The 23654-nt window shown below is 48.0% G+C and overlaps 1 protein-coding gene across 3 annotated transcripts in view; it reads left to right on the forward strand.

Moving 5' to 3' along the window:
* Nucleotides 1-23654, forward strand: part of Clstn3 (calsyntenin 3) — a 48226-nt gene that overhangs the window by 19920 nt on the left and 4652 nt on the right. For all 3 annotated transcript variants that reach the window (XM_038318928.1, XM_038318929.1, XM_038318930.1), the window contains exons 7-19: nucleotides 72-280; nucleotides 514-663; nucleotides 883-1068; nucleotides 1509-1790; nucleotides 2468-2580; nucleotides 8195-8357; nucleotides 8940-8993; nucleotides 9743-9900; nucleotides 10031-10179; nucleotides 18621-18847; nucleotides 19137-19307; nucleotides 20351-20496; nucleotides 20898-21033. In XM_038318928.1, coding sequence (XP_038174856.1) covers nucleotides 72-280; nucleotides 514-663; nucleotides 883-1068; nucleotides 1509-1790; nucleotides 2468-2580; nucleotides 8195-8357; nucleotides 8940-8993; nucleotides 9743-9900; nucleotides 10031-10179; nucleotides 18621-18847; nucleotides 19137-19307; nucleotides 20351-20496; nucleotides 20898-21033 — 2144 coding nt within the window. The remainder of the gene's footprint in view (nucleotides 1-71; nucleotides 281-513; nucleotides 664-882; nucleotides 1069-1508; nucleotides 1791-2467; nucleotides 2581-8194; nucleotides 8358-8939; nucleotides 8994-9742; nucleotides 9901-10030; nucleotides 10180-18620; nucleotides 18848-19136; nucleotides 19308-20350; nucleotides 20497-20897; nucleotides 21034-23654) is intronic.

Consider the following 23654-nt stretch of genomic DNA (forward strand, 5'->3'; position numbering starts at 1 on the left):
CTGATTGCACTATTGCTGAGTGTTTGCAGCTGCTTAATGCTTCCATGTCCACTTTGCTCCTACGGGCACAGGGCAACCGTGCATGTCCGCGTCAACGATGTGAATGAGTTTGCCCCGGTATTTGTGGAGCATCTGTACCGAGCTGCAGTGACAGAGGGGAAGTTGTATGACCGCATCTTACGTGTGGAAGCCATTGATGGTGACTGCTCCCCCCAGTACAGCCAGATCTGCTACTATGAGATCCTTACACCCAACACCCCTTTCCTCATCGACAATGACGGTGAGACTTCTCCCTGTCCCCAGCTGCCCAGCATCCTCTCTGCTCTCCGGATGACTGACCCAGGGCGTCGCTCCTTACTCCTGCCCCTCCCCACAGCCCCTCCTTTTCTTCCCTGGTACCTCCTTCCCACAACCTGCTGATAAATGAACCAGCTGATGCTGGCTCCCTGGGCCTCTCTGGGCTTCTTTTGGTGACCCTGACCTGTCTGTCTGGCCTCCTGTTTCCTACCTCAGGCAACATTGAGAACACGGAGAAGCTACAGTACAGTGGTGAGAAGCTCTACAAGTTCACAGTGACAGCGTACGACTGTGGGAAGAAGCGGGCTGCGGATGACGCCGAGGTGGAGATTCAGGTGAAGCCCACCTGCAAGCCCAGCTGGCAAGGTGAGGCTCTTGGCAGGGACCTGCCTGTAAACCACCTGTCATTTTTTTTATTCCCCCCAAATTTTCTCTTATCCCATCTGATGACCACGGCAGGTAGGCTAGGTGCTGGAGGCACGTTTCCAGACAGGCCATTTTCCTCGGAGCTGCAGACGGTCGGTGCACATGGCAGGAGGGCCTGCCTTACCATCTGTCTCCTCGCCTTCTGTCTCACCTGTGCAGGCTGGAACAAAAGGATTGAGTATGCCCCGGGAGCTGGGAGCTTGGCTTTGTTCCCTGGCATCCGCCTGGAGACCTGCGACGAACCGTTATGGAACATTCAGGCCACCATAGAGTTGCAGACCAGCCATGTGGCCAAGGGCTGCGACCGAGACAACTACTCAGAAAGGGCACTGCGGAAACTCTGCGGTGCGTGTGTACCCTGCCCCCTGGGCCATACCTTCCCAACCATCCCTCATCCTCTCTGTCCCTCCTCTGAAAGCTGACTCCTCAGGCCACCGCAGGTGTTTGTATTTCTGTGGGAGTTGAGGTGTGTGGGTAGCTTTTGTGGCCCAAAGAGCAGGTAGATGGTGACGGAGATGGTGATGAAGATGGTGAAGAAGACGGTGAAGATGCACATTGCTGGACCCAGAACTAGATGCACAGGACAAGGTTTGGGAGCAATGGAGAAATGGTGAATGGGTTGAGATAATGAGAGACATTTCTAGAAGAAAGAGAGCTACCCTTCTCTTGTCTTTGAAAGGCTTTCCGAGGTGGTGAATGTTGCCAGTCACCTTACCTACTTCCTTCCCACTTCCTCCTCTGCTGCTTCTCAGCTCTGACACTTGTGCCTCTTGGGGCCTCTGCAGGTGCTGCCACTGGGGAGGTAGACTTGTTGCCCATGCCCGGTCCCAATGCCAACTGGACAGCGGGACTCTCAGTGCACTACAGCCAGGACAGCAGCCTCATCTACTGGTTCAATGGCACCCAAGCTGTGCAAGTTCCCCTGGGTGGCCCAGCAGGCCTGGGCGCTGGGCCGCAGGATGGTCTCAGTGACCACTTTACACTGTCCTTCTGGATGAAGCATGGCGTGACTCCCAGCAAGGGGAAGAAGGAGGAGGAGACCATCGTGTGTAACACAGTCCAGAATGGTGAGCCCTCCCTGGGGCCCTAACCTGAGGCGGGACACTGGCTACCTGTCCTGCGGTTGTCACCTGTCGCTACCCAATGTGGACTGTTGACAATCTCTTTCCCTCTTTTAATTTCTAAGTTGCCAGTGCTAGGGTTTTTTTTTTTTGTCTGTTAGTTTGTCTATTTTTTTAAATAGACAGTTTTGCTGTGTAGCCCAGGTTGGCTTTCACCTTGAACAGCCCCCTTGCCCCAGCCTTCTGAGTGCTGAGATTACAGGGCTGTCCCACCATACTCCCCACACCACCTTAAGAAAAAGAGATGGAGTCTTGTCTAGGCTGACCCCAAACTTCTGGGCTCACTTTGCCTAGTTGCTGTGACTGTGGCAACCACCACCATGAACATTTCGTGGACTTGATTTGGTACCCCTGTCATTCTGTGACTTGTTGAGATGATAATTTTGAGACTGACGCCCAAACGACATCATCCTTCTCATTGGCAGTTGTCAAGTTTATCTCTTTGCATCCCTGTCCTATGCCCATAAAGGCCCCTGCCCAGCACACCTGGTTCACCCATCCTTTCTCTAGGAGCCGACTGACTCTATCTTCACCTGCCCCTCTCAACGGCACTGAGAAAGTGAGACTCATCCTCTCCAGCTGTTGCCTGTGTTTGACTCCTGTCCTCTTTCCTGTCCCCTCAGAGGATGGCTTCTCTCACTACTCACTGACCGTCCATGGCTGCAGAATTGCCTTCCTCTACTGGCCGCTGCTCGAGAGTGCACGCCCAGTCAAGTTTCTCTGGAAACTGGAGCAGGTGAGACAGGGGCCCGCCTGTGAGAGGACTGGGTGGGTGGAACTAAGGGGGAGAAGGGGCTTCTGAGCTTCTGGGGTTGTTGTTGTAATTGCTGTTTTGATTGGCCTTCCTCCAATCTCAGCCATTGATTAGTCTACCCCAGGTTGTCTGGTCCTCTCAAGTCTTGCTGCCTAGAGAAGTAGTTTTGGATTAAAGGGAAGTAGGGGCAACTCTCTATTAATCCCGGCCATCTATCTTAGCAACTTATTTTATTTTATTTCCTTCTTATATATAACCCATATAACAGTGTGTTTTTTCTGTAGTGATGAGGCGGGCTGCGTTCCCGCTGCCCGGATCCCGGCTGCCTGGCTAGCTTATGCCCCAAAATAACAACACAAATAGTATTCATTTAAACACTGCTTGGCCCATTAGCTTCAGCCTCTTACTGGCTAACTCTCACATTTTGATTAACCCATATTTAGTAATGTGTGTAGCACCACGAGGGTGGCTTACCGGGAAGATTCTAGCCTATGTCCATCTTAGGTTGGAGCTTCATTGCATCTGACTCACTTCCCTTCTTCCCAGCATTCTGTTCTGTCTACTCCACCCACCTATGTTCTGACCTATCATGTCAAGCAGTTTCTTTATTAATTAACCAATGAAATCATCAGATAGATAGAAGACACACCTACATCAGTCCTTGATTCTTAGTTGTAACCAGGAAACCAAGTGATGCTGGGGTCAAGTTCAGAGCTTATGGTTCAGTGTTGAATGGGAAGCCTACTAGCTCTCAGTACTAGTTTTTTGTTTTTTTTTTTTTTCAAGACAGGGTTTCTCTGTATAGCCCTGGCTGTCCTAGAACTAGTTCTGTAGACCAGATTGGCCTCAAAGTCACAGAAATCTGCCTGCCTTTGCCTCCCAAATGCTGGGATTAAAGGGCTGTTCCACCACTATCTGGCTAGTATTTTTAAAATTTGTAATTTTCACCTTATGGTATTTTGTTATTATTATTTTTGAGATAAGGTCTCTTTGTAGACCAAGTTGATATTGAATTTGCTGAGTAGCAGAGGATGCCCTTGAACTCCTGATTTTCCTGCCTCCACTTCCCAAGTACTTGGATTACAGGTGTGTGCCACCACGCCACGCTAAACTTTAGCCTTTTCATATGGATAAAAGGAATACTACATTCTGAGGTTGTTGTATGATTAAATTATACAATAGACCTTTATAGACTTAAAACAATTCTATACATGTTAATCTTTATTATTTTGCTCATGCCTAAAAATGGACAAAGGAACTAAGATCCTTTCTTAAGTTAACATTTCCGAGTTGCAGTCTAGTTTTTGACATGGTTTTTACTCTATGGTTCAGGCTGGCCTTGGACTTTCAACCCTCCTGTCTCTTCCTTCTGGGAGCTGGAACTATAGTTTTGTGCCATCACATTTTGTCTGTTCAATCTCCAAGTTGACTACAAGGGCCAGTGAGGGCCAATTTGAGTTTCCATCTTCTACCTTTCTTATATACCCTCTGTATGTGAGTAATTGATAAACGGGGAAAAGCACAGGAAATAGAAGAGAAGCAGGGGCTTATAAACTAGATAAGCAAGGTCTGTTTACAAAAGCTCTGGCTATTGTAGCAAAGTGTAGAGAGATTTGCTGTTTGCTGCTTCTGGATCTTTCTTCCATGATGTTGGCTCCCTGCTACTTCCCCCTTAACCCCTCCTTTCTTTCTTTTCCCTGGGATGCTGAAGATTGAATTTAGGACCTTGCTCTGCTACTGCGCTATGTCCCCAGTCTACTGCTTACTTTTTATTTTGAGACAAGGTTTCACAAAGTTGTCCTGTTGGCCTTTTACTCACTCTGTGGCCAAGGCTGACTTTGAACTTGTGATCCTCTTGCCCTAGCCTCCCTAGACCTGTTTTTTAGACCTGGGTTTATAGACCTGTTCACCATGCCAGCTGTGTGTGTGTGTGTGTGTGAGAGAGAGAGAGAGAGAGAGAGAGAGAGAGAGAGAGAGAGAGAGAGAGAGAGAGAGAGAGAGAGAGAGAGAGAGAGAGAGAGACAGAGACACAGAGAGACACACACAGAGAGACAGACAGAGAGACAGACAGACAGACAGATGGAGGAGAGAGAGACGGACACAAACAGAGGGGAGAGAGAGACAGAGACAGAGACAGACACAGACAGACAGATGGAGGAGAGAGAGAGACAGACACACAAACAGAGGGGAGAGAGAGACACACACACAGACAGAGGGAGGAGAGAGAGAGAGAGAGAGAGAGAGAGAGAGAGAGAGAGAGAGAGAGAGAGAGAGAGAGAGAGTTAGAGTTGCTGGGGACTTGGAGACTGAAAACAGGGCCTTACATGCTAGGGCAATGCTCTGTCACTGATCTACGTCCCTTAGTTCTTCTCTTTAAAACTTTCTTTATTCTCATTTATTTAAAACATCTATTAAACACCAATTAAGTACCTGCCTTTTCAACAGATAAATTCTAGGGTACACTGGAGTTTAACAATATGAATATAATATGAATCAAAATATTTAATTTCAGTTAGCTTATATTTTAGTTGGGTAGGCAAGCTGTTTCCTTTTTTTCCCCTCCCTTGCCTTCTGTTTCTCTCCCTATCTCCTCTTTTTGGCAGAGATGGAGATCTAGCCCAGGAGCCAGTGTGTGCCAAGTCAATCCTTGACCCCTAAGGCAGCCTATAGAGGAGGTAGAGTTTAAAAAAGATCTAAGTAGGAGCAATAGATGAAAACTCTGAGGCAAGGGAGAGAAGAGTGGGGCTGGGGTACAGCAGACGACAGGGAAGGCTGAAGGAGTGCCTGGAGAGACGGGCAGGGGCTTTAGGAAGCCCTTGTCTGAAGGCCTTAAAGCAGGAAATGACTGGGTCAGAGTTACATTTGAGAATGGTCATTTGGGCAGTGTGGGAGGACTATACTGACGAGGCAGAGGAGTGGAAGTCAGCCAGGCCTAGTGGCACAGACCAGTGATCCCAGCTACCTCAGAGCTTGAGATTGGAGGATTGAGAGTTCAAGACTTTCCTGGCAGTTTAGTGTGACTTTGTTTTTTAAATCACCATCATCACCACCACTACCATCATGATCACCACCATCACCACCACCACCATCACCACCATCACCGTCATCACCATCATCACCACCACCATCACCATCATCACCACCATCATCATCACCATCACCACCATCACCACCATCACCATCACCACCATCACCGTCATCACCATCATCACCACCATCACCATCATCACCACCATCATCATCACCATCACCACCATCACCACCACCACCACCATCATCACCACCATCACCACCACCACCATCATCACCACCATCATCATCACCACCACCATCACCATCATCACCACCACCACCATCATCACCACCATCATCATCACCACCATCACCACCATCATCACCACCATCACCACCACCACCATCATCACCACCACCATCATCACCACCATCACCACCACCACCATCACCATCATCACTATCACCATCACCACCATCATCACCACCATCACTACCATCACCATCACCACCATCATCACCACCATCATCATCACCACCACCACCATCACCACCATCACCATCACCACCATCACCATCACCATCACCACCACCATCATCACCATCATCACTATCACCATCACCATCATCACCACCATCATCATCACCACCATCATCATCACCACCACCACCACCAGCATCATTTGTCTTGGGGGATATAACGAAGTTGGTTGAGTGTGTAGCTACTGATGGCAGTCCAGAGACAGAGAGGCCTACATAGAAACCCACAGCTGTTAGTTTTGTTTGGCCCTGAGAGAAAGCATCTGTTGGTTTGGGTGTGGAGGATGGGATGTGGGGATGGGATCAGCACCACATACAGCCAGGTGGCCTGGTGCATGCAGGGGGATCAGAAGTTCAAAGTCCTGGTGAAACTGAGGATAGCTCAGGCAACAAGAGACTTCGACTCAAAAAACCCAAACCATCAGGCATGATGGTTCATGGCTCACACCTTTAATCCCAACACTCCAGAGGCAGAGGCAGGTAGATCTCAGTGAGTTTGAGGACATCCGGGTCTAAAAAGTTGTAACACCCGATTCTGTGTTACCCCCTCGGTACAGTTCGTGCGCCACTGTACCTTACGCGAGTCGGACAAGGGCCTGGAGATTGAAAGAACACACAAAGAGACCTGGGTCATTCGGAAGGAGATCAGCCTAATGCCGTTTATTTAGCCTTGGGGAAAATCTTATATACCCAACTCCTGCCCAAGGAATTCCACCCAGGCAGGTGGGAAATTACCATATCTAACTGCTGCACAAGGACTTCCACCTAGTCAGGTGGGAAATTACCATACCAACAATAGAGTCAACAATGCCCTACAACAAATCACCAGGCGGGGCAGAGGGAGCACAGGAACAAACAGGATGCTTAGTCATCTGACCAGAAACTGTCCTCAAGATGAGCCCCAGGAACAAGGGCAGACCAGGGCCCTACAAAAAGTGAGTTCTAGGATGGCCAGGACTACATAGAGAGACCCTGTTTCAAACAAACAAGCAAGCAAACAAACAAATCCCAAACCAGCCAACAAAATCAGAAATAAAAAGTCAGAAAAAGAACGAACCAGGGATATGCTTAGAGTAGAGTGCTTGTCTCAGATGCTCAAGGCCTGGGTTCTGTCTCCAGTACAAAGAAGAAAAGAGGAGGCAAGTCAACAAGTGGAACTATTGTGACTCCACACAAAAGGACCGGGGCACACATGGATATGTGACCATGGAGATGCACCTGTCAGTCTTGTTTGGCCCTGAGATGAAAGCACCTGCTGGTGGTTTGAGAGGAAGATGGGATGTGGGGGAGCTGGGAAGCATATTGGCTTCCATCTCATACATGTTAAACTTGAGGTGGCCATGAGAAGTCCGAGTGGAAAGCCCAGCATCTGGGGAGAGCTCTGTGCTGGGGCTGGGCGTGGTGGTATTACAGTGTGAATATGGAGTCTGAGCACCTATGAACAGACTGGGTACTCCTTGGAAGGGGATATAGAGCAGGGAAGGGAGAGCACTTATGCCTAAGCCTTGAGGGATCCCAACACTAGGAATTAGGCAAGGAAGAGACCTCTACCCCTTCCTCTGCCAATTCCTCATCCATCTTGATGACTCAAGGACAAACAGCAGAGTGAAGTCCCAGAGGTTCCTATTGGGTTAGAGACCACCTTAGAAATCACAGTGTCATCTGCCTATCCATTCATAAATATTTTGGGAAAAGTTCATTTACAACACTGTGGGTTTTTTGTTGTTATTATTTTATTTTTTTGAGACAAGAGCTTGTCGTGTTGCTCCACTGACCTTCAAACTCCTGGACTCAAGTGATTCCGCTGTCTCATCCTCCTGAGTTGCTGGCCTTTAGGCATGGACTCCTGTGCCTAGCTCTGTTTGCAGTTTTAAAGGTTTTCCTAACCCACAGAGTTTTCTGTAGGCAGTTGCCTGCCTTGCAGATTTTGGACAGAATGCTATTCTTTGAGCTGGGTGGGCAGCCCTGCTGATAGAACTGGGGATGCGTAGGAGTGTCCTGTTTCCAGTCACTGAGGGGCTCCTGCTCCCACACTGTGCCCCAGGTTTGTGACGATGAGTGGCACCACTATGCCCTGAATCTCGAGTTCCCTACAGTCACACTGTATACCGATGGCATCTCCTTCGACCCTGCTCTCATCCATGACAATGGACTCATCCACCCACCTAGGAGGGAACCTGCGCTCATGATTGGGGCCTGCTGGACTGGTGAGTCCTCCGACCTTCTTGGTAAAGACTCAGCAGCTTAGGGCTATGAGGGAAGGTGGCCAGGTGAGGAGCGAGGGTGGCCTGTCCCTCTGCAGAGGCTACCTTCTGAATCTCTGTACAGCTGGGCAGGGTAGCTACTAGGAATGAACTCTGCTGGAGGAGACCTCTGCTTCTGATACTACCTGTCCTCCACATTGTGTGGGTCAGAGCCTTAAACCTGGTAGGATTTCAATCCATAAATCTACAGTGTGACTCCAGCAGTTCCTATTTTGTTCCGTCAAAGAGATGACAATTTCAACAGCCTCTCCCACACAGGAGGACAGGAATCTTTCAGAGGACTGCTAGTCTTCCATTTGTGTGCTTATCTTACCAGAACCGTCCTGTCTCCTGAGCAATAGAGGAAACCGTAACAGAGGCCTGCACGATTGGGCATAGCATAAGTGGGGCCTATAAGAGTTGGGCATGGCATAAGAGGGACTGGGACTCTGTGGAGAGCCTACAAATCCTACAAAGCCTGAGAGGAATTACAGAACCCCTTGTTACAGCTCACAACTCACTGCTACTTTTTTTCTTGGTTCCCAGAAGAGAAGAACAAAGAGAAGGAAAAAGGAGACAACAGTACAGACACAACCCCAGGTACACTGTGTATGAGGACTGGAGACCAGCGTTCTAATCCTGACTGTCTGCCCCAATCCAGCCTTTCTAGTTTCCGGGTCACATGTCACCATGGTAGAGTCTCTAAACATGTATCAAGTGGGGTGTCTTTTTGGAAGCAGGAAGGCTGGGCATAGCTTGCCTGGATTCTGAGTGTTTTTTTTCCTGCTTAAGATTGTAATAACATTTCTCTTGCTGACTTTCCACATGGCAGAAAGCAGGTAGCAGGAGGGGACAGTCTAGGCATCTGTGAAGATCACACACATTCATCCTGGTCTCCCTGCATGTCCCTGGGAGGACTGCCCCTCCCACATTCTCCTCATTTCCTGTGGTTTCCAATGTTCCTCCTTGACTGTGTTTTTCCCCTTCTCTCTCCTCTCAGAAACTATTTACACGTCCACTCCTCCTCCCCTTCCTCCTCATTGTGTCTTTTCTCTTCCCCTACTCATTTTTCTTCTTTCTCTGTGTTGCTAGGATGGAACCCAGAGCCTCACATATGCTAGGCAAAAATTCTGTCCTGCCTTTTGCCTTATGGGTCTTCTCTATCCTTCCCCACAGGCCCACTTCTTTCTCACCTCTCATCTCTCTTATTTCCATATTTTCATTTTCTTTCTCAAGCTTTCTGTATGTTTTCCTTTCCCCTTTCTATCAGCCCTACCCTCGGCCCCACCTTTCCTCTGCTCCTCTTTTCTCCTCTCACTACCTGGCCTGTCCCTGTGTTCCTGCCCTAGGAGACCCCTTGCAGATCCACCACTACTTCCATGGCTACCTGGCTGGTTTCAGCGTGCGTTCAGGTCGCCTGGAGAGCCGTGAGGTCATCGAGTGCCTCTATGCATGTCGGGAGGGGCTGGACTATAGGGATTTCGAGAGCCTGGGCAAAGGCATGAAGGTATAGCCCCTTCCGTTCCCTCTCTTTCCCAGCATGCCTCTGCCCCTCCCCTTGACCCCTCCAGACTTCAGCACCTTTCCTCTCCTGCCGCCTGGTGTTGCTCTCAGCTATGTCTGTGTCTGGGACCCAGGTCCACGTGAACCCCTCGCAGTCCCTGCTCACCCTGGAGGGGGATGATGTGGAGACCTTCAACCATGCCCTGCAACATGTGGCTTACATGAACACTCTGCGTTTTGCCACACCCGGCGTCAGGCCCTTGCGCCTCACCACTGCTGTCAAGTGAGTGTTGGGTGGGAGGTCAGCTTATGGAGTAGCACCAGCGTCACTGTGTTGGGTGGGAGGTCAGCTTATGGAGTAGCGCCAGTGTCACCCTGGTCTTAGGACATCACCAGAGCTAGCCGCACGGTGCTCATTTCACGCCCCTGAGTACTGAGAGAGGGCGGCTCACCTGCTGAAGGTCCTGTTGGTAGAAGGGCTTGGACCAGAATCTTGTTTCCCAATCTGTTTCTCTCTGCAAAACTGTGTTGTCAGGGTTTGGGGGTTCCGATCTTCTCTATGCTGACATATAAAATGGGACAGAGAAGATTGGAAGCTGAGGAACCTGACATTAATTCTGACTTGATACTACTTGTTTGGATGACCTTGGGCAAATGGTGAACTCTACTTGTTTTTGCCTATTTTAATCTTACTTCACCAAGTTCTTGCAAAATGAATGTGATGAACCTGAGCCATGAATGGTCTCAAGCCAAATCTGGGCTGCTGTCTATTCTGGGCAGTTCTAGTGGAACACAGCCTGCCTGTTTGCCTACTGTTCATGGCTGCTTTTATAGTGTGCTGGCAGGTGAGTAGCTGAGACGGGGATTGTGTATCTCCAAAAGAGAAGGATGATGGTCTTTGCATTCTAATGGGATGATTTTTGAGTTCCTTAGCAGAAAAACTGTGGATTTCAAGGTTTAAGTATTTATCAGATATTTTAAAATACAGCTCGAGGAATAATAGAAACTGACCAGTGGAATTGTTATGAACTGAGTGCTAGAATCCAGAGCAAATGCTTGCCAGAGTGCCCGTTCTGTAGGTGTTACCAGTCCCTCCTTGAAGGCTGTTTCACCCCTAGTTATGGTCTTTAGGGCAGTTTTAGGAGCTACTGCCATCTAGTGGGTGGACTATACAATTTTGGACTCAAATTTCATGTGTTCTCCCTTTTCTGCCTCAGTTTCTCCATAAATTTCCTGAAGCATCTGACTTCAGATATCTTGGGAAAGGGGCCCTGAGATCTCTAGTAACTGGGCACAATTACTAGGCTGCAGTCAGACCTGTGGGAGGGGGTGCTGAACTGTCATGAGGATACACTGTGGAGATGAAGGTCACAGACTACTGAGCATCTTGTGGGCTTGGATCAGAGCTGTATGAACCCCACTGTGTTCTAGTCGTAGGCTCTTTTGTAAAGAATCATTTATTTTCATGTGTATGGGTGTTTTGCCTGCATACTATGTTTGTGCAGTGCTGGCAGAGGCCAGAAGAGGGCATTGGTAGAGCCCCTAGCATTGGAGTTACAACCTGTACTGAGGTGCCATGTGGTTGCTGTGAATTGAACCTGGGGCCTCTGGAAGCACAGCCAATGCTCTTAACCACCAAGCCATCTCTCCATCTCTCTAATAAGAATTCTTAAGGCACTTTCATCCCTCAGGAAGCAAGAAGCCTCCTCACTCCCTCCATGTACTTAGGAGCTACATAAAGGAGAGAACTGTGTTTGGTCAAGGGCGGAACTCTGGCAGGGGCATCCCAGAAGGGCATGTGTCAATGTCTTTGCTGCTTCATTCAGGCCTAGACTAGAGACTTATTAAGGACTTGAAAACTGATTTTGATCTTTTCCGAAGAGGGAAGAGGTCTTGACATTTTTAAAATGAGGTTTCTTCCTTTCTCACCTTTATTTCTCTCTCTCTAAGGTCTCATGTAGTTCATGTTGGCCTCAAAGTCACTATATAACTAAGGATGTCATTGGACTTTCTGTCCTCAGCTTTTAATTCTCCAACACTATGGTTGTAGGCACATGCCACCATATCAGCTTATGTTGATTAGGAGATCAAGTACATGCTAGGCAAGCATCTTTCCATCTCAAGCTAATATGCATCAGCCCTTACTTTCCTGTAGGCTACTATGTGGCTTGGTCCAGATCACTTCCCTGAAGTCATAGGGAGATATTTGGAGGTAGGTGTGTGTGTGTGTGTGTGTGTGTGTGTGTGTGTCCAGCTCACAGCAGAAACAGAGATGCCAATCAGAGAAGGATGTGTTTCAGAGGAAAGAGCTGTTTCCAATGTTTGGATTTCTGATCCTTTAAAGTCAGATTTATGCAATCATTTGGTCAATGCTTAAATGCAAGTTGCCCCACCCCCACTATTTGTTGGTACTAGGGCCTTGTGCATAATAGGAAAGCACCCAATCACTGAGCTAAATCCCTGGCTCTATTTTTACATTTTATTTGGAGAAACAGGTTTTTATTAAGTTGACAAGGATTCCTGTGAACTTGTTCTGTAGCTCAGGCAGGCTTTAAATTTGCAATCCTCCTGCCTCAACCTCTCTAGTAGTTGCAATTATAGACCTGTACCATCAGGATTGGCAGAATTAAATGATTTAAACTCTAAACAATGTATTTCTTGGAGAGCCTGCCTACTAGACATTAGCCTCTGGATAGATGGTTGCCATCTTTTCTTAACTTTGTCCCCTCTGTGGTTCTTGACTTTATTCCTATTTGCTGTAGCCTCAGCCTAGATGAACCAATGCTGAAATAATTGACTTTAAATAACCCATGCCCAAAGGGACCAGGGTTTCTAATCTCTTTTCTAATGGTATCTCTGACCTTGAAGTCATGCAGGCTTGAGTCACCTGGGTCATCTTTGACTCCTCTCTGTCTTTGTCCTTCATGCCCCATCTATTATCAAGTCCCTGACCTTGGGCATCTGAAACTTAATTCTTTAATTTTAATCCCTCATTACTCTACCCTGTTTACCTTCCTAACCAGTTGATTTAATTCTACTTCACCCCTACTTCAGACTTGGCCAGTGATATTAAACCAGACTTTTTGTTTTTGCTTTTGCTTTCTCCTCCTCCTCCTCTTCCTCCTCCTCCTCTTCTCCTTTTAAATATATGGTCTTGGCATTTAATGCTGGCTGACTTTGAACTTAAGACCCTCCTGTTTCAGCCTCTGATGCTCTGGAATTATAGGTGTACACTACCATGCCTAACTCAAACCAGACTGTTTTCTAATGAAAAAGACACCATGAGGTCTGTGTCATTTGTAGTGAGAGCTGCGGGCCGCTTCCCGCCACCCGGGTCTCAGCTACCTGGCTAGTTTATGCCCCGAAATAACAACACACAAACTGTATTCATTTAAACACTGCCTGGTCCATTAGTTTCAATCTCTTATCTAATTCTCACATCTTGCTTAATCCATTTCTAATAATCTGTGTAGCACCACAAGTGGTGTCTTACCGGGAAAGATTCAGCATGTCTGACCTGGTGGCTGGCTCCATCACGTCTGACCTAGAGAGGAGAGGCATGGCGATTGCCCGAGGCATCTGCCTAACTTCCCTTCTTCCCAGCATTCTGTTCTGTCTACTCCACCCACCTAAATCCTGCCCTATCAAAAAGCCAAGGCAGTTTCTTTATTAACCAATGAGAATCCTCCATCAGTCATTAAACTGCAGGCTGGACAGTAGTCATTGATGCACAGCCTCTGCTTTTGGTTCAAGCCATGCTACCTACTGGCTTTATTGCCTTTCACCCTGTGACTCCTTGAAGTGTGTTCTTCATCTTGCTCTAACTTCTGCCTGTGCAAAATCCTTCACCCGTTCAAAGCTATTTTTTAAAAATATCCTATCCTGCCCAGAAAGAATTTCTTCTTCTTCTGAATCCTCACTTTTAATTTTCAATTTTTTTTCCAACTCATTCTGGGGTGACCATGTTTGCCCACACTGCTCCACACAGAATCTCTGTGCCAGATCATTTATTTGGCTTTTGAAGCTGGCTCAGCCTTCTCTTCCTGTTTAAATCCCTTAGAGCGTAAGTGCTTCCCAGGTCTGCTGCCTGTGCTCCATTCCTGGGCAGCTAGAGCCATTTGCAGGCGATGACAGGCTCTTTCCAGGGGCTCTGAACCCATCACACCTGCTGAGGGCACAGCTTTTTCTATTAGTTCTGGCAGTCACCCTGGGGGTGTGGGTGACACTGATGACTACAGTTCTCTCCCCCAAATCCTTTCACCTAATACAATCATAGAGACCAGAGTCCCTAGCCCTATGGAACAACAACCCCATTTGCCAAGACTGTTTGTTCAAGAAGGGTGAATCAATCTTTTTTCTTTCTTTGTTGTTTTTGAGACAGGGTCTTACTCCCTTGCTCAAGCTGTCCTTAAGCTCGCAGCAGTTCTCCTGCCTCAGGTTCCTGAGTGCTGGGATCACAGGCCTCAACCATCACGCCTGACTTTCGTCTATTCCGTGTTACTATAATAGAATGCCTGAAACTGGGTAGTTTAGAAAGAATAGGTTTTTTTGTTGTTGTTGTTCTACAGGCTGGGAAGTCTAAGATTGGTGGCTAACACCTGGCGAGGGACTCCTTGCTCTATCATCCCCTAATGGAACAGCTAACAGCTGAGGCTGGGAGGGGGCTGAAGGAAGGAGGGAGTGGAGGTGGGTGAAGTGGAGGGAGAGGAAGAGGGAAGGAGGAGGGAAGAAGGAGAGGAAGGAATAGAGAGAAAGTATGAACATGAGAGAGGAAGAGCTATGAGGCTCAAGACCCTCTCTCCTAGTCAGTACTAATCCATTCTTGAGAATGCATCCCACCTAACCTAACTATATCCATTCCATCCTGACAGTCTTGCCTCATCCCAGTATCAACTCAAAACCCCCAAAGTCTCAAGTGTCATCAGAGGAGTTCTGGGGGCAATGTGGGGGCTGATATACCCTGAGGCAAATTCTTCTTCACCTTGTGAGTCTGTGCAGCTGAACAAATTAGCTGTTTCCCACAAACATTGAAAGGATCACACATAGGTTAGACACACCCATTCTGGAAGGCAGAAGAATGAAGGAAAGAGAGAAAGCTGCTTCCAAGCACACCCTCAAGTGGTCAGGACTGACAGCATTTCACTATACAGCCCAAGCTGGCCTTGAACCTGTGACCCTCCAGCTTCATTCAGCCTTCGGAGTGCTGGATTTATAAGTATGCCTCACCACACATATCTAATATTACATCTTTCTTTTTATGTGTGTGTGTGCATCCATGCACTTCTTTGTATGTGAACATGTGTGTGCACGTGAGTGGAGGCCAGAGTCAACACCACGTGTCCTTCTCAATCACTTTCCACCTTTTTCTTTGGGACAGCTCCTCTCTCTGGACTGTGCCAATTTGCCTAGATTGGCTGGCTAGTAAGTTCAAAGATCCTCCTGTCTCTGCCACTCCAGCACTTTGGGTACAGGCTTACCACGCCTAGCTTTTATGAGGGTGCTGGAGATCTGAACTCAGGTATTCCTGCTTGCGTGGTGAGTCCTTTGCTGGTGTAACAGTCTCCCTAGCCATGCTAATTCAGATATTAAGGTTTCAGACTAATGGGTCAGAGCTATAGCTCAGTTGGTAGTGTTGCTTGTCCTTGATCTGAGTCCCAGCACACTGCAAATCGATACTGCTTGATTTATAATCGCAGCACTCAGGAGGTGGAGACAGGAGGGTCAGGAGTTGAAGGTCATCCTTGGCTACACAGAGAGTTTGAAGTCACCCTGGGTTATATGAGGTCCCCATTACAAAGCAAAAGAAAAGAAAACAAAACCGAAGCTTTCAAATCACCCCTGACTCCTTGTGCTGCTCCAAGACGCACTGGGATGAGGTCAGCCAGGAGGCACCAGACAGCCCTCCTCCCGTGACCTGCTGGGATCAGTTATGAAACAGTTCCTACAGTGGCTTTGTCAGGCCCATGACCCATACCGGGAGCTCTGTAGCTCTGCGGTTTCTGGTGACTTCGCCTTCACTGCCCTAGAAGACTGACCGTCCCTTTCAGTATGGCCCTAATACCGTCTGTATTGTCTCTGCCCTCTTGACTCTCGGGGCTCTCTGTGACATCGTTTGAAATCAGGTGGAAATGAACCATGCCCCTTTCTCTCACATGGCTGCTACCAATGCCTGTGTGTGCTCTTGTAGGTGATCCAGCTGCACCTGGGATGGCTGAACCAGGACATTGGGAGCGGGTGGAGGGAGGAGGGTTCTGGACTGTAGGGAGCAGAGACCTGAAGTGACCCAGGCCTGGAATGTTGATTTCTTGCCACACCCTGGGGCTGCCTGGAAGATCTCTGAATGTCTTTATTTTTCCAATGTCTTGATAATCAGCACCTTCCTCCTGTCCACACTGATCCCTTTATCAAAGGATCATCTAGTTCTTGTCTGCCTGTTTGCTCATTCTTTACTTGGGAGGCTGTGAATCCTTTCAATCCAGAAGCTGTTTGCTTTTGAGTTACAAATTTCATCTTTAAAATTAGTCTTCTTTTCATTTTAATCCTGTGGCTAAAGGCGCTCATGCAACTTCTTCAGATTTGCCTTTGAGTTTCTTGCACTAACTCTCCTTTAAAGAGAGCATCTTTTATTTACACGTATGCGTGTGTGTTTGTGCATGTGCTTGTGAGTGCCTATGGAATCCTGGAGCTGGAGTCCCAGGCAGTTACGAACTGCTGAAGTGGATGCTGGGACCTGGATTAGGATCCTTTGGAAGAGCAGGGAGTTCTCTCCACTGGCAAACAATCTTTCCAACCCCTACCAGCTGTTCTTGTTCGTTGACTTTAAGTTCTGCTTCCAAAAATGCTCAGACTTGGACAAAACACAGCTCAGTCCTTTCTTGGTATATACAAAGATGGCCCTTACTATGGCTTTCCACGAGAGAGTCTGCCCTTTCATCTCCTCATTAGACCTCAGCAGAATGGCCTTTATGAGCAATATCTCTAGCAAAATCCTGATTATTCTATCTTCAATCATCTGTAAGAAGTTCCATGCCGGGGAGATGGCTCCATAGGTAAAGCACTGACTACTCAAGCATGAGACCTGATTTCAGATCTCCAGCCCTTCCACGAAGAAGCCACGAGGTGGCTGTATCTGTAACCCTGGCGCTGAGATGGTTAGGGAAGTTGCAGTGATGGAGACAGCAGATCTTCAGAGCTCTCTGGAAGTCCAGAATAACCAACTGGTGAGCTCTGGGCTCGGGAAGAAACTTGTCAAAACAAAACAAAACCAAACAAAACTCGCAAAATAAAACAAAATTTCTTCTCGTTGAATCCTCAACAGAACCTTCTTAATCCTCCATTTATGGTAACACAGCCCGCTCCCCAGCATTCTTTTCAAAACTGCTTCAGCCTCTAACCTACTTCCTGGCTCCAAAGCTGCTTTCACAGTTTTGACATTTGTTATTGCAACACCCTGCTTCTCTGGTCCCAATTTCCTGACTTACTTTGTTATATGATAGAATAGCCGAAACTGGGGGATTTATAAAAACAGAGGTTGATCTCTCATAGTTCTGGAGGGATGCCAAGACTGAGGCACTGGTGTCTGGTGAAGGATGTCTTGTTTCATTGTCCCATGGCGGAAGGTGCAGGGAGATGGTAAGAGACGGGGAGGGAAATTTTACCTGGTACAAATCAGGGCTTCAAACATGAGCTGCAGTGGGACTCTGGCTGAAGCCTTAACTGTGCCACATACTGCTTGTGTGGCCCAGTATTTCCTTCCTTCCCTGTCTCTTTCCCGACATTTGTTTATTTATTTTATTCTGGCATTTATATAGAGCCTCCCCAGGTAGTACTGGTTGGCTTGGATCTTGATTTGTAGTCTAGTTGGCCAAGAAACCACAGGGATCTACCTGACACTGTTTCCTGAGTGCTGGGATTACAGGTGTACGCCATCATGCCAAGTTAGAATGCTATTCTTTTATTGAGTTACTACCACGTTCCCCAAATTCTACTTTTCAACTATTTTACTTACATGTATGCATGTCTGTGTGTATGTGCTCCTGTGTGCAAGTGCTCTTGGAGGCCAGAAGGGGGCATCAGTGTTCCTGGAGTGAGAGTTACCCAACATGATATACTGGGAACTGAACTATAGTATCCTGGAAGAGCCAAGGATTATTATTTTTTTTTAGTATAGTGAATCTTATGTTTGAATTAGATAATAATCATGCTGTGATTATAGTCATTAGTTACAGAGATACCAAAATATTGATTGTTGATTTACTATATTAAGCTACTTAATATATCTTAATATAGTAGACAGAGATACTTCTATTGCAGGAACTGAAGAATCTTTAGTAAGTTCACGATGAATAATGTTGTTCTAAACATGTGATGTACGACACTACATCACCGTAGCATCCTTCTGTTTGGTAATTAGCGTCTAGGATTGTTAAACTCTATGTATCATATACCTTCTCTTTTCTGCTCACTCCCTCTGAAATGGTTCTCTAATGCAGAGGTGGGAGCTCAGAGGTGTGAAACAGACTCCGGACTTCTGTTTCTTGAGACACTGTTTCTCTGTGTAACTCTGGTTGGCCTGGAACTTGTATGTAGACGAGGTTGGCCTTGAACTCACAGAGATCCACATGCCTCTGTCTCCCAAGTGCTGGTATTAATGGTGTGTGCCATCATGCTTGGGCAGACTCTGGGTTTCTCAGGGAGTGACAAGCTGCCTCTCTTCTTATGCAGGTGCTTCAGTGAAGAGTCCTGTGTCTCCATCCCTGAAGTGGAAGGCTATGTGGTGGTCCTTCAGCCTGATGCCCCTCAGATCCTTCTGAGTGGCACGGCTCATTTTGCCCGCCCAGCGGTGGACTTTGAGGGACCCGAGGGGGTTCCTTTGTTCCCTGATCTTCAGATCACCTGCTCCATTTCTCACCAGGTGGAGGCCAAAGCAGATGAGAGTTGGCAGGGCACAGGTAGAGATAACCCCAAGGAGTGAGATGGTCCAGAGAACAGTGATGTCTGTAAATGGAATGACTGTGGAGATGGAGTGGAAAGGTTTTCTCTTGTGTCAGTGTGACTGAGAACAGCTCACCCTTAAAACCCGTGGGAAGTCACGAGTATAACAAAATGTTCGAGATATGTTTACCTTCCCTAAGGAATGGTCCTGGGAGTGGGGAAGAGTGACCAGCATGCAGTGACTATGTCTGGGTCTCAGAGCCTCAGTGGGCACAGCTCTGACCTTGACCCTGACTCCCCTCACAGTGACAGACACACGCATGTCCGATGAGATTGTACACAACCTGGATGGCTGTGAAATTTCTCTGGTGGGTGATGACCTGGACCCTGAGCGAGAAAGCCTGCTCTTGGACATGGCATCCCTGCAGCAGCGAGGCCTGGAGCTCACCAACACATCTGCCTACCTCACCATTGCTGGTCAGTGAGGCGCGGGGTCTGTTGTGTGTGCGTGCGTGCGTGCGTGTGTGTGTGTGTGTGTGTGCATGTGTGTGTGGTATGTGCGTTTGTGTGTATGTGTGTGTGCATGTGTGGTGTGTGAGCGTGTGTGTGCACGTGTGTGCATGTGTGTATGCGTGTGTCTGCGTGTGCATATGTGTGTGTACGTGTGCGTGTGTGTATGTGTGTGTGTGTGTGTGCATGTGTGTGGTGTGTGTATGTGTGGTGTGCATGTGTGCGTGTGTGATGTGTGTGGTGTGTGTGTGTGGGAGGGCTTCCCCTGATTAAGCACATGGTTCCTCCTTCCCAGGATGTTGGTCAAATGCCATTTTGTTCCTTCTTAGCTGGAAGGCCCTTTGGCTTTCAGATTGAGGGACACGTGCCTGGGCAAAGGCTCTGAAACCACTTCTTTCCCTTTGCTCTCCAGAGCCTGGCTCCCCTCCTTTCCTCGTTATACTTCCATGCCCCTTCCCTTCAGATCTCTGCCATCGCTCTCCTGCCTCTGTCTTCCCCGACCAGCTTTTGAGTCTTGTGGCTCTTTGGTGTGTTTACCTGTCCTTTCCTGCATCCACCGTAGCTTTAGGTGTCACTCAGTGATGGTGGGGAGCGATGGCTTGGTGGTTCCTGGAGGCAGCTGCATCCCTGAGGGGGAATGGGAAACAATGACATTGGTCCCTTTCCAGGACTCACCAAAGCTGTGCCCCTTCTGCTTATTACCTCCCTTGGAGATGTCTTTACCTTCTTTTCTATAACTATCTAGATTCTTTCATTCCCTGGGGAGTCTCAGAAGCCACAAGTCTTGGTGAGAAGGGCAGAGAAGCAAACGTGGCTTTGCTTACTCTACCTCTGTAGATCGGAGTGTGTGGGAGTGTTTCTTCTCCTAGATGTCAGCTTATGCCTCTGTTGAGGGATGGGGCTAACCAGCTCTCCCACTGCGTTGTCCGCTGGTTGGAGCCTGAGACAGGGTGCTGCCTTGAACCTCCCTTCGCTGGCCTTTCCACTGAGCTTGTCTCCTTATTCCCCAGGGGTGGAGACCATCACTGTGTATGAAGAGATCCTGAGGCACGCTCGGTATCAGCTTCGGCATGGAGCCGCCCTGTATGCCAGGAAATTCAGGCTTTCCTGCTCAGAGATGAATGGCCGCTACTCCAGCAACGAGTTCATCGTGGAGGTACCCAGAGGATCCCTTTCCCTTCCAGGTCACCTGCTGTTCTTGGCAAGGAGGCAGGATGCACTGGACTCAGATAGATGTTTGATGGACAGGGACTTTGTTGTGTTGAAGATTCCTAGACTCATGACAGATGGAGGAGGAAGAGAAGGAGGGAATGTGAAGTGATTGTTAAGGTGATAGGGCTAGCTGCTAAGCCCAGTGGCCTGTTTGAAGTTGGTCCTCAGAACCCGCATAGCAGACAGAGAGAACTGTCTCCTGCAAGTTGTCCTCTGATCCCCACACACATTATGTGGTATGAGCCTTACCCCAGACAAGAGATGGGTGTACCGAGTGAGCTTGGAGGGGGTGGAACAGGCCCTGGGAAGAAGTGGTTGTACCTAAAAAGCCTTCCCGTTCCCTAGGTCAACGTCCTGCATAGCATGAACCGGGTGGCCCACCCCAGCCATGTGCTCAGCTCACAGCAGTTCCTGCACCGGGGTCACCAGCCTCCTCCTGAGATGGCTGGACACAGCCTGGCCAGCTCCCACCGGAACTCCAGTACGTAAGCTGAGTGGGGGTGAGGAGTGTGGCATGACCCCATCCCTATATCCTTGGGAGGGAAGGAGGGCAAGGCGGTAGCTTCTGCTCTCTGTGGTACCTGCCCTAGTGATGGCTGTGGGGTCACCTCTACATCCCCCTGGACTGTTAACCCTGCTGAGAAGGTGAATCCTGAGTCAGTGCAGGGTGCTCAAGCCTGGAATCACAAGGCAGTGTGGTGTGTAGGCACTCAAGAGGCTGGCACAGACAGGAGGGAAGCCTGACTAGGCTATGTGGTGAGATCTGTCTATTAAAAAGAAAGAGAGAGAGGGAGGAGAGGGAAAGGGAGAGGGAGAGGGAGAGGGAGAGGGAGAGGGAGAGAGAGAGAGAGAGAGAGAGAGAGAGAGAGATGAGAGAGAGAGAGAGAGAGAGAGAGAGAGAGAAGAACAATGAGGGGGTTAGCAAAATGGTTCATCAGGCAAAGACACTTGGCTGTCAAGTCTAATGACCTGAGTTTGAGTTTGAGTTTAAGCACTGGGAAATGCATAGTAAAAAGAGAGACTGACTCCTCCAAGTTGGGTTCTGACCGCTATACATGTACTGTGGGATATGCATTAAAACACACACACACACACACACACACACACACACACACACACACACACACCCCAAATAAATAAATAAATACAATACAAAGAAAGAATTACAGGATAGCTACCCGCCCCCCGGAAAGAGTAGGCACTATTAAACATGTAACACAGTTCTATGTAAAATCCCAAGGCCATTTCTAAAGCAACGCATGCCTAATGCTGTCTTTGGATGGGGCAGTCTTGCCCGCTGGGGATGGTCCTTTACCAGTGGCTCAGTTTGTTTTCTAATACTAAGAGTTGCCTAATTACAAAAGAAAAAATAAAAGAAGGAAGGAGAAAGCCTGAGTATAAAGAAAAAAATCAGCTCTGCTTCTGTCAGATTGAGGCTACCCACCTTTTGAGGCATGTTATGTTTCTACTGTATTTCATGCATCGATCTATCATCTATCTATCTATCTATCTATCTATCTATCTATCTATCTATCTATCATCTATCTATCATCTATCTATCTATCTATTTATCTATCATCTATCTTTTATAAGGTTGACATCACACCATCTTATAACATGTTACATTTTATAATATAAAATAAGTCTTGTCTTAAGTTATGAAAATCTGAACAATGGTGGTAAATTGCTGAAAGTGACTTTGGGGAACCTCTCAGAATTGTTTTGTTTGGAGGTGTGCTTACTTGTTCTCACTTTCGAGACACACCTTTGCTTTTGACCCAGTGAAGTTACCCAACTTCACTCTTCGTTTTTGTCAGGGTTGGCTCTGGAGATCATGTAAATGTTTTTTTTTTTTTTTTTCCTTTTTTCTTTTTTTTGGTTTTTTGAGACAGGGTTTCTCTGTAGCTTTTTTAAAGCCTGTTCTGGAACTAGCTCTTGTAGACCAGGCTGGCCTCGAACTCACAGAGATCCGCCTGCCTCTGCCTCCCGAGTGCTGGGATTAAAGGTGTGCGCCACCACCGCCCGGCCCTCATGTCAATGTTTTAAGCGTTAACTCTACCCCCAAAGGCCACAGACTGTCACTTTTGAAAAGCAGCCAAAGGTCTCAGGCTCTTTAGGCAATTCCCTGAGGAGCTCACAGGCACTGGGTCACCTCACAAACCTTTTGTTGGGCTGGATGCCTGATTCTGCTCCCATGAGTAGGCTCAAACTAGATCTGGGGGCCATGGCCGTGATCTCAGCCCCTTTTTCTCTTTGGTTTGAGGTCCCAGGAGGGGTGTCCTTGTTCTAATTGCTCAGGGCTTCTGCCCAGAGTGCCTTGTCCTGGCTGGCTCCACAGACATTGTCATCCCTCATCCCCTTGTTCTGGAAGGGCTGCTCTGATGCTGTGTGCAATGTCCTTCTGTGACTTACATCCAGGTCAGCCTCACGTCCTGCTGGGATTTCAGTGGACAGCAGCCACCTGCCTTCTTTGCCTCTTCCCTTATTTTGGCCCTAGTAGGCACAGAGGTCACCATTTTTCTGAGGTCATTAGTGAGTAAGCTAGCTTGAGCTCACCAGGTGACACACTTCATCCACACCTACCAAACCTGTTCCATACACTGCTTCTGACACCAAGGTGTCCCCTCCCCTTCGCCTCCCAAGTCCAAGCACTGCTGTGCGGGATTAGGGCTTCATGACGCCAAACTGCTTTAAAGCTGCAGTAGAAGTAGTTCTACCATCTCAGGCAGAGGGCATGTTGAGCAGAGGGGGATGTAGATGAGAGTAGACATAGCTGTATCATCTCCTCCAAGGATGGAGGCTGATTCCCGTGCAGCTTTTTATGCATCAGACAAAAGAGATCCCGGGTGTGTGTGGGGGGGAAAAGAATGGTCAAGGAAGAGTTTGTGACATGTGTGGGGTTTGCACTTGTGTTCTGGAGAGGTCTCAGGCAGGCCGGAGAAGCATGGTAGACAGTGAGGACTTGAGAAGAGTTGAGGAGCAAGATGATGAAGACATTGCACTACTACCTCACACACTGTTTCACGTATGACACATGGGGAACTCAAAAATCTCTTGGTGGCTGACACCCCAAATTGATGAGAGACAGGTATCAATGTTTTT

This window comes from Arvicola amphibius, chromosome 2, assembly GCF_903992535.2.
Source record: "Arvicola amphibius chromosome 2, mArvAmp1.2, whole genome shotgun sequence".
Lineage (NCBI taxonomy): Eukaryota > Metazoa > Chordata > Mammalia > Rodentia > Cricetidae > Arvicola > Arvicola amphibius.